Genomic DNA, 11794 nt, shown 5'->3' on the forward strand with positions numbered 1-11794 from the left:
AACCCATGAGACCTCCGTTCATCTTCGGAACACAGTTTAAGATATTTTAGATTTAGTCCGAGAGCTCTCAGTCCCAAGGGCGTGGACGTCACCTGCCACCGCTTGGATGAAAACATCCAATAGAAAAAATCAACTGCAGTAGCCACCGTTCAACCTGAAGAGGGCAGCACTCATCCGTTTTTACACCATATATTGTATAATTAAAACACTTTATACTCAAATGTCGAATCAATGAACAGCACTATTAAAGACCCATTCTTACAGATCATTAACTAAAAAAAGTTGGTTTAGAGTGTAGGATTATCCTTGAACAGTCCATTTCAGTAAAGAAACCAACACCGCATTCCACAGTTCAGAACGATTCCCCATCGAACCATTAGTGTGTCATAAAACACATTTATGGTGCCAAGATGGCTAAAGGAGATGTCACCCCCCTTTTCCTTCTCGCGTCGGTCTAATCTCATACCAGCGACGTCAGAACACCAGGAAAAGATTTCTCTTTGTTCCCCAAACTTAAGACCACATGACCAAGCCCCCCTGTGGTGACCCCAATGCATAAATCCCCAGCCTTATCAGGAATCGGGAAGGATGCTAAGGCATTCCTTTGGCCCAGGATCACCAAAAACCTAAAACCAGGGAACACCTCCTTGCTGCAGCTGTAAATTCCAGAGACTTTGTCTCCACATTGAAATTTAACCCACTTGTGGTTTAATACAAACAACGGTCTCAAAATTGCTTCCAATAAGCTAAATTGATTACCAGTTTTTACCATACATATATTTTAAGTATCATGTATGTTTTATAAAACCTGTGGAATTATTTCTATATGTTTAACTTTCATTACAGCCTATTCGTAGGGATTTCTACCTCAGTTATAGGAACTAATCACCAGAAGTTGCCTCATACATGTGTATTCTCTGTATTATGCATGCTTTATATTACTCAAGTAATTTTGTGTGTTAAACACTTATCACGGCTAAATCCTTATTTACTTCCACCTCAACTATGGGAAGTATATGTATTTTGGTACCTACTTGATGGGTAAATGATTTCTAGAATTTTGATATAAAGTAGATGTGTGTAGGATGCACCATATTTAAACTATTAAGTTTGCTTATTAAATCGTTTAAATTAAACTCTCAGAAGTTTGGACACATGCGATCACGTGGACATTACGGTAATTACATGCAAGAACCGGAGAACGGGGCGTAGGTCCCGCCCAAGACAATATCTGATTGGCTGTCGCACTAAGAAGGAAGGGTCAGATGGACACGCTTATAACCCAATGACAAGCAGCTATGCATTGCTTTTAGCTTTTCGCCTCAGATCTTTGCCCTGCTTGCAGTGACTTGGGCTCTTGCCTATGGTTTGTGCTGACCTTTCCGTCGTCCAGCGTGTACTCTTCAAACCACCAAGAGCTCACTCAAAACTCATTAACTCTTCCGTAAGATCCTTCGTTGAACTTCGTCCAAGAAAACCCTCTCAGAGAAACTCCATTCCATAGCAACCCGCAATCCAGGAAGTCTCGCGAATGAAGAGCCAACCAACCACTCACCATCGATTGCTGTCCCTCAGAACGCATCATCGACCGACTGCCAGCCAATCAGCTCCAGAGAATCCCTCTCCAGCAACTTTGATACAGAAGGGAACGCATCCAAACGCAAGTACACAATATCTCCTAATTCTGGCTGAAACTGGTGCAAATCTTATTAAGAAAACGAACTAAGATTAAAGTGCTAGTAGATTGATTCTCTCAGGTTGCGGTCAAGAAATAGTGTCTAACGCTAGACACTTGGGACTCCATTCACCCTCCGTTAATAACATCACTTTTCTCTGTTACTGTTTGAATGAATGTTGGTGTGTTTTCGTTAGTTTAGTTTGTGTGTATTAGAGTAGTTCAATAAAGCCTTGCTTGATTTAACATACCAGTGTCTTGTGCTGTGTGCTTACAAGTTACTGCCTTAAACTGTAGATTCTGTTACCTTGCTCATCAGTTATCATAATTTCATGATATTATTACCGTAGGCCACGGGATAATATTTCGTCCAGAATTGATAAAATACCCTAACTTCAACTTATCGGTGGACGAATAGTTGATAAAGTGTTAAATATTAATTCTGAATAATTTGCATACTAATTCGGTTCTTATTCACTGTAATTCAATCCCCTTTGAGTTATATTGATCTTAATTTCCTTATTAATCTTACAGGGTTTAGTTACCCTTCACCACACCTCACAATGGTCGTCTTTTTGTGCTGCCTGCATATTGCCATAATCATAATAATAAGCACGCATTCGTAGTAACCGACTTGACTAGAGTTCATCACTCGTCGTTGCTTTTTTAATGCACCGTGTCAAGTTATTTTAAAATAACTGGTCTGAAGATGTACCGGTCTTTTCCATCCTTTTGTACTTTGGCTGGATTGTGCGCTCTCTAATGTTAATGCAGCATTGTCTCTGAGCTGCCTCGTTCAAAAGTGGCGCATAATGTTATATACTGAGCGCCATGAAAAACCATTCTATAACAATAACAGCATTAAAAATGAAGCCCCAACTTGACACGTTTTGTAGAACTGTCACTGAATTTCAAATTCTGTAAACATTCGCGTTCGCTTAATCATGACCAATCATCAGTTTAATTTAAAGGTCCCATTTTTTTTGAAGCTTTGATTGTGTTTACAGTGTGCAATATAACATGTGTTCATGTTTCGCATGTAAAAAAACCACAGTATTTTTCACACAATTCACCTATCTGTATACCGCTGTTTTCACTGTCATAAAACGGGCTGATGACTTCCTTGTTCTATAAAGTCCCTCCTTCAGAAATACGTAATGAGTTCTGATTGGGCCAGTGGTTCCTGTGTTGTGATTCGACACCAGCTTAGAGCAGGCTGCCCTTCTGGAAACATGATTGGACTAGTTTTGAGAAGCAAGTGGGCAGGAGCATGTGCTGGAGATGTACTTATAATCACAGGAGCGTTTTTACTGACGAGATTCGCATGAAAATCGCATTCGTTTTTTTGCACAGCCCTAACATCTAGTTAACAAAGCTAAAAAGCGTTGCCCTTTGTGTAATAAGTTACAGAAACTGTTAAACGCACCAACTTAAATAATAAAATACACTTACCGGTTGTGGTCCATAAACAACGCCTTCTCCAGACAAAGAGGGAACTGCTCCATCTTTCAAGAATAATCTTTGTGCGAATCTGGCATTAAACTGATTGAGATTGAGTAAGTTGTCCTCGGCAAACTGTCCTCAGCAAAATGTGCTGCACATAGTTTTACATGTGGATTATAATTTTCGGGAACTGAGTTAAACATGAATTGTAATCATTAATCTCCAAGTACAGCGTCCCTGGGAAGGCCAAACAAAGATGATTGGACTCCGAGATGAAAATAACAGCGTTTCGACGACATGGCGACAAACACAAATGCAGCTCTTCCTCTTCTCTGTCTGAGCGCAACAAGACCACGCCCCCTTTTTGTGAATTCATGTGGGCGGAGGTTAGTCAAAAAACTGTTTTAGTGACGTATTTACTGCAGGAACTAAGGGGATGTAGTCCAAACGGGTCGTTTTTTGTAGGCGAATTTTGTTAAATAAAATATCTCGCTTGGCAATGAACTTTGAGCTTTAGAATTTTACAGATATTATTTATACTCTAACAACAATATTACACACTAACTAAAGTTTAAAACATGAGATCACGAAGAAGGGGACCTTTAACGTTACTCAATTAATGGTATACTCCTGCCCATCCTACAAATTAATGAATGAATAGTAATACTTAATAATAGTTTTACAGCTATAAAGCAGATAATAACTAATTTGAGTAGAAATTGCTTCAGATAATGAGCAGTGGTCTAAACGTGTTTGTGCAAGTTCTTAACATCGGCTAATAAATTCCATAAAACAAAATACAACTAACAATGTGCAGATGTAACTATTATTAAGATTAGCAAAAAAAATAAAAAATCAGAAAATTAGGTTTAAAAGGAAAATATTTTATCGTAAACTTGTCGAAGTAGTTCGTCTCGAATCCTCAATCCATGTGCTTCTGTGCTGTGTGGGGGAGGGGAAATTGTGATACAGTACGCATGCGTAACAGCACGTTTAGACATTTTGAGTAATTTTACTTATATTACATTAGTTATGGGAGCTAAATGTTCTAATATTTCAGCAACAATAAAACATTTGTAGTAAAGTCAACATTTTAGTTAAAATCAAGTAAACATAGTGTTTTTATAGTAAGGAATACTATTTGCATTTACAGTGTAGTTTCAATAAGCCTTTAATGGCATTAAAACAATCAGATGCATCATAATGGCAATAAATCATATGTGCTATGAACTTAACCCTTGTGCATTGTTCAAATTCACTACCCTTTCGTTATGTTCGGGATGAAAACATCCACTGAATTAAACTGCTGTAAAAATGTGTCAGATTCATATTTTTTCTCAAATTTTTTTTAATCAACTTCAGTCCTGATCAAAAATACCAAATGTTTTTATAAAATCCAAGATTTTAACTCTTTAATTGCCTAGTTCATAAATGATGTTACTGATTTGGGGGAAAAAACACACAAAATGACTTATTTTCAATATAAAAGTAATTGTGGCTGGATTTTTTTTTACTTTTTATAACAGTCTTGGGCATGTCAAAGATTAGTAGCAACATTGGCTTTGATGCATTGTTAGTTTTTGTGCAGCATTAGATTTGAATTTTTTCTCCCTAATTTGTTGTTGGTGGCTGTTTTTGACCCATTGACTTCCATTAAAACGACATTTTTTGATTGAAAAGCCATGACACCATATAACCATGCATTCTTGATTGTTTGTAGTTTTCCCTTTTGGGAAGAGGTAAAATTTGTTATTTTTACAGTTGATCACTAGGTGAGACCATTAACCCTTTAGATAGGCCTGTGCAAAAAAGGCTTAGTTTCTGGTTTGTATATGGAGTTTAACAGCAAATGATAGTGTTTGTGTGTGTGTGAGATTCTTGATTATTAGTGGTTTTCCCTGTTGGGAAGAGGTAACATTTGTTATTTTTACAGTTGATCTCTAGGTTGGACCATTAACCCTTTAGATAGGCCTGTGCAAAAAAAGCTTAGTTTCTGCCTTGTATATGAAGCTATATGGAGTATAACAGCATATTATATTGTGTGTGTGTGTATGTGTGTGTGTGTGAGAAAGAGAGAGAGAGAGAGAGAGTGTGTGTGAGAGAGACCTTTGCGCACTTACCTTGATGTATTTGAGAAAATCAAAATGTACACATCAGCTCTCAGAACTACATGGAGTAAACAAAAGTGTATTTATGCACCTGCTGCCTTTTGATGGTGGTGATAATTATAGACTAAACAAAAGAAAAGTAGGTGGATTTAAACACTTGCATGCCAACGTGCTGGTCATTTAATGGTGAGAAGAGCAGCAAGCAACACGAGAAAGGGCTTGACTTGTACTGAAATTTTAGAAATTATTATGCAGCTTGACCCCTCCAGCGAGCTGCAGCTTATTTGAAGTTGGTATTGCATTTTGGTTCATAATACATTATGTTCATAAATTTGATGCAAAGTAGATTTTTTTTACAGGATTTTAAGGTTTTAAACTGGCTTTACCATCAAGAAAAGACGAGCATTTAACACATAGACCATCCGTACTTTTCACCATCAAAAGGCAGCAGATGCATAAACACACTTCTTTTTTTATTGTTTACTCCATGTAGTTCTGAGAGCTGGGGTGCATATTTTGATTTTTTCAGATGCATCAAGGTAAGTGAACAAAGGTCTCTCTCACACTCTCTCTTTCTCTCTCTCTCACACACACAAACACTATAATTAAAGGGTTAATGGTCCCACCTAGTGATCAACTGTAATAAAAAAACAAATGTTACCTCTTCCCAACAGGGAAAACCACTAACAATCAAGAATCTCACACACACAAACACTATAATTTGCTGTTAGACTCCATATAACTCCATATACAAGCCAGAAACTAAGCCTTTTTTTGCACAGGCCTATCTAAAGGGTTAATGGTCCCACCTAGTGATCAACTGTAAAAATAACAAATTTTACCTCTTCCCAAAAGGGAAAACCACAAACAATCAAGAATGCATGATTATATGGTGTCATGGCTTTGCAATCAAAAAATGTCGTTATAATGGAAGTCAATGGGGCAAAAACAGCCACCAACAACAAATGAGGAAGAAAAAATTAAAATCTAATGCTGCACAAAAACTAACAATGCATCAAAGCCAATCTTGTTACTAATCTTTGACATGCCCAAGACTGTGATAAAAGGTAAAAAAATATCCAGTCCACAATAACTTTTTAAATTGAAAATATGTAATTTTGTGTATTTCTTTTCCCAAATCAGTGGCATCATTTATGAACTTGGTAATTAAAGAGTTACAATCTTGGATTTTTTTTTTAAAAAAAAATTGGTAGTTTTGATCAGGACTGAGGTTGATTAATAGATTTATGCAAAAAAAAAAATGAAAAAAATATTTATCTGATACATTTTTACAGCAGTTTAATTTAGTGGATGTTTTCATCCACAAACATAACGAAAGGGTAGTGAATTTGCCCAGAGTGTACCATTGAGTTTTTGAAACATTTCAAAGCATTTTCCCAAAATATGGGTCAAAATAAGATTTGTCACCAAAAATCATTCCATTAGCTCAAACACAGAGAATGTTGTGCCAAAATAAGACTCAACTTTACCCCCTAGTGGACGAAAACGTCCCCAACAACGCATAAGGGTTAAGTCTGCAGTATCTGAAGCATGTTAAAACATTTTATTTAAAATTACAAATGCAATGTGAGCTCAGCAAAATGAGGTAAATGAGGACATTCTGCTCAAGTAATTATTTTTAATGACAAGAATGTAATGTAATCTCCAAGGAAAGACAATGATACAATGAATGAAGCAGCCAGTGCCGTTCGCCCACAACAACTAACATGCACTGTAATTAATTTGCATTGAAGTGTCACAAGTGTGCCAAGGATTGGGCCTGGAACTGACAACGGGAACTTTCCGGAGTTGAGCTGGAGTTGCCTCTATTCAGGATACATGTTATTATCTCCACGCACAAATTAAAGGAGAGTTTTATTTGTATTTTTGACGTAAGAGGCTTTCTTTGAAAATAAAGCCTGCATCTAAGCAACAGTATACCACAGATCAGTGGTTCCCAATCCTGGTACTGGAGAACCCCCAACACTGAACATTTTAGATGTCTCCCTATTCAAACACACCTGATTCAACTCTTCAACTCATTAGTGAAGACTCCAAGACCTCAAACATGTGTGTCAGATTATAAGAGAGCAGTGGAGTAACTTTGCTTTGAAAAGTGGTAGGGACACCATGCAAAAAAAAAAAAAGTTTGCTTTTCCAAAATACAACAATGAACCGGGGCAGTGGCAAAAATTTTTTAACACAGGTGCTGAGGGGGTGCTAGATCACTGACGGGGCAATTCAGCGCGCCAGACTCATTGTTCCCACTAGTCAAACTTTCTGAGTTGGTTCCAAGTGCAGGTTTTTTTTTTTTTGCTACAACATGCTATAAATCAATGTGTCGTGTCTCTGGGCTAATCAGTATCGAACCTGGCAAAAAGTGGTGGGTATGTCCCACCCATCCCACCCGCAAATTATGCCTATGTAAGAGAAACACCAAAAGCATGCAGTGTTGGGGGTTCTCCAGGACCAGGATTGGGAACCACTCCCACAGATAATAAATACATTCTCCAAACAACTCATCCTCTGTAGGGTCGTGGGTAAGCGTATATTCCAGCATATCAAGAGAATAGCAGCAGATCCTTGTAAGTTGTGAAGTGGTGCCTCCGTGGATCGGATTTGTTGGTCTAGTTAGTGACATTCCATGGAGCGAAACTGGATAGAAATCTGGGAATGCTTCTCAAACCATTCCTGAACAATTTTCTGCAGTGTGGCAGGGTGCATTGCTGAAAGAGGCCAATGCAATCAGGGAACACTATTGCCATGAAGGGGTGAACGTGGTCTGCAACAATCTTTAGGTGATGCATAATATCCGTGTGTGCCAACAACTGTGACACTGCTTACATTCAAACAAGGTTTTATAAAAGCTAGATTTTTTTTTCTCATTATTTTTCTCCTTAGTGAGACCAGAATTGATTAATCACAAACCCCAAATAATGGTTAAACTGCCGCTCTCCCATCGATGGTCACATCAGTCTTATATGAATTGACAGCCACTGCAAAGGTCTGGCTAACACACCACTGATGTGCTTATACGGAATGAAAAGAAGCTTGACAGCAGGAACACATGAAAATGTTATGAAATGAGCTTAGCTGTAGCTGACTATGAAGACTGAGTCTGAGAGATTTAGCAAGATGAGGTTTATACAGTTAGGCATAATAAAAAGCACAACCTGTCAATGTGAAGACCATCAAGGGTGAAAGACTTCTGAAAAGATGGGCTGTGTGAGTTAGGGATGTAACTACATTAATTACCTCCAGAACTTCCTCAGTAATTAGAATGTGAACATGAGTCTATTTCAGGTAGGATGTTGTGCTACATCTAGCATGTGATTCTGCTCTAGTTCTGCTTATTGTTCATGCCTCTGAAAGCACAGCCTGGATGTAATTGATAGTGTATAAACTTATATCAAGCATATCCTTCATTTAGCTATGTTAGATTTTGGTATCTTAATGGGGTGTAGCTATCATCAACTCAACCCTTTTGATATTAATAAACACCTAGATGCATTTAACTTAAGCCTAGCACACTTTAACATTTAAATATAGGGTGATTTTAAATCATGGGTTATCTTGTTTCATTTCACACTTGGGTTGGCAATTAATCCAATTAATAATGGGTATTCAGGTTTCACAATGTCACACTTGTCCACCCTTTGGTTAACATGCTTTTGCATATTCATCAAGTCAATAAAATGTATTTGGTAATAAAGCTCGACAGCTGCTTTATTAAGTGCACATTTATCTGTGCACGTCACCCACTTTGTTTTCAAATAACTCCAATTAACATGTTTCCTGTTACTTTTCTTTCTAGATACTGGAACTAAACACAGTGGCATGAAATGCAAATATCATCTTCTATAATGTAATGAAATATTATACATAAAAAATACATATTTTGTCAAAATACATGATTGCTTTTTTTCATTGGTGAAAAATGCTTTTTGGCCACCATAACTAGTGTAGTTACAGCATCTACCAGCATAAGGAGGTGATTACAATCAAATTATTCATGAGTCCCTTTGTCTCTACAGCAGGTTTTTATTAAAAGTGGTGCTAACTCTCTTTAAACATGACAAACAATCAATTGATACGTGATCTTAACCCAGAGTTAATAAAATGATTATAACCCACAGTTAATTTGAGAACTGAGTGGAAAAGTCTTCTTTTTGAATTTGAATGTGTTCGACTTGTTGCTGAATTCTATTCAGCCACAAAACATCTCTTTACAAGGGGTATAATCATAGAGATCCATCTACAAGAATTGATGCGTATATCAAATGTTCAGCGATATAATGGTAAATAGAGCAATAAAGCGCCTGAAAATCTATATCTGTAGTATAAATAGGTACCATTATTTTGACACTGTCCATATTTTCACACAACGTCTGTCTATGAATTACCGGAAACACTATTTTTGTTCAAACTGACCTGTCAGGGCTCCTAATAAGGACTGCCTGAAAGTCCAGGGTGAGCATAAAAGATGCTCGGGACATTTGACTGAAGTGTTGAGTGCTGTTTGAGAAGATTTCTGTGCGCACACATCTGGAGCACGCATACAGACAGCTGCATCTCAGACAGCGCACGAATATGTGATTTATCATTCGCTTCTTTTTATGCTTGGACGAATAAATACAGTCAGAATTACATCAAAATGCACGTCTTGGTAAATATCCTAATATACACTGTTGGTTAGGCCTAAGTGGTAATGTAAACAGTTGATAAAGAAAATGCATGTGTATTAGTATATTGGATTCATGCTTTCAGTCCTAAAGTGAAAGCAGACTAATATTAAACCTGCACATAGTAGCAACCAAAAAAAAAGTCTCAAATTACATTGTTTTGACAGCTTTATTTTTGTAATTTCTTTGTATTTAATTTTCTCCATTAATGTATTTTTTTCTATAACTAGAGTACCTAATTTTTGCTGTTTTCTGTTTACACTATATTTTACACATTGCACATTTTAGCACAGAAGCCTGAAAGACTTTCTTGATTGCTGTCCAGTCATAAGCTTTCATAAGATTGCTGATCTCATGTGTGTTGATTTTTTCCCCAGTTATTTATTTTCTTTATTATTATTAAAAAGAAAGAAGGAAAAATAAGGTGTGGGCCTATTTTTTGTTGTGAATATCCTAATTGGGGTATATGATATGGAAATTTGAGAAAGTAAATGTTCATGTTTTATATTTTTGTGAGTTAATAAAATTTTTTTCTTGTTGTGTAAAATAGGTATAATATCATAATACTATATCTATATACTAGTCGAAACATATTGTACCTTAAAATTTTTAATGCATCAGCACATATTGTATCAATATCATATCATGTCATGATGAACCATCTGAGTTACACACCTTGCCTTTATCATAGCAGTCAGGACTGGCATCATCTTTGCAGTATTTGTCTGCAAGCTTGATCATTTCATCTGCCACACAACTGACCTTCTGGAATGTGCAATTCGGGAACTTTTGACTTTAGAGGACAGTGACCCTGCGGGAGGATCAAAGTTGAAAATAAGTCATGCAAGCATGTTCAGACAATCTCTACTAATTGCATAAGAAATGCAGGGATATTTTGTGATCAAAAAGTAAATAAAAGTGAAAAATTAACTGCAAAATGAACCAGAATAAAATACATTTAAAAACTTTTTAAAACTTAAAACTTGAGACCCAAATATTTTGCACATATAATGAAGCAGTGAATTTATATCCATGAACAATGTATGAGACTTACAATTGTGTAAATCCGTAGAGAAAAGAAACTAAACTTAATACTTGAGCTCTTGGCAAACATTTACCTTGGCATAGTTCATGGGAAACAAAAAATATTATAAAGAATAAACACACAAGTCAACATAGCTGTAATTTCCGATGGATTTTCTTTGATAGTGCATTTATTCATCAGCTCTCCACCTATTTCACCACAGATACATAATTTCAGCTGTTATTCTGTTAAACTTAGTTTAACATTAACACAATCCTTAGTGTATGTATCTATATTAAAGAAAAAATATTGAGTCTGGCTGAATCTTTCTTTTTACCACATTAGAAATATGTCTACATGTGAAATACTGTGAAATTTAATGAAGTCCTACCTATGTCATAGTTTCCTACCTTTGTCAGCCAGCAAAGCTGGGACTATTAAAGCAGAAATTAAAATGAGAGCTGTGTCCCTCATATTTTACCCCAGATTATAATGCGATTTCAAGATGAGTTCAAATTAGGAACGGCCTCTGTATTTCAGGTTAACCAGACACAAAAGTGTGCATTGTCAAATATTATTTAAATGTTTAAACAAGACTTTGGGTCCATGACACAGCTTGACAGCTGGTCACTAAAACTAAAATTTTTGGACAGCAGTGGCTCAAACTTACAATGACCTACAAGAACAGCTTTTGTGAACATTTAAAAGGTTATACTCAGAACCTCACATCAGAGTATTAAAGTTTATCTAAAAATAGGTTAGATCTGACTTCAGATTTGAGCCTGGCATTATGGGCTAAAAGGTTTTCACTTTGATATTCAAGAAAGCTTTTCAGTCTTTTCACAGGAAAGGTTAGCAGTTA

The 11794-nt window shown here is 36.5% G+C and overlaps 1 protein-coding gene across 1 annotated transcript in view; it reads right to left on the minus strand.

Moving 5' to 3' along the window:
- gc (GC vitamin D binding protein) overlaps positions 1 to 11034 on the minus strand; it is a 72606-nt gene extending 61572 nt beyond the window's left edge. Inside the window, 2 exon segments of the mRNA XM_059549273.1 lie at positions 10584 to 10719; positions 11027 to 11034. Of these exon segments, the coding sequence (XP_059405256.1) occupies positions 10584 to 10719; positions 11027 to 11034 (144 nt within the window).
- Between the last annotated feature and the right edge of the window lie 760 nt (positions 11035 to 11794).

The sequence above is a fragment of the Carassius carassius genome, chromosome 5, assembly GCF_963082965.1.
Source record: "Carassius carassius chromosome 5, fCarCar2.1, whole genome shotgun sequence".
Lineage (NCBI taxonomy): Eukaryota > Metazoa > Chordata > Actinopteri > Cypriniformes > Cyprinidae > Carassius > Carassius carassius.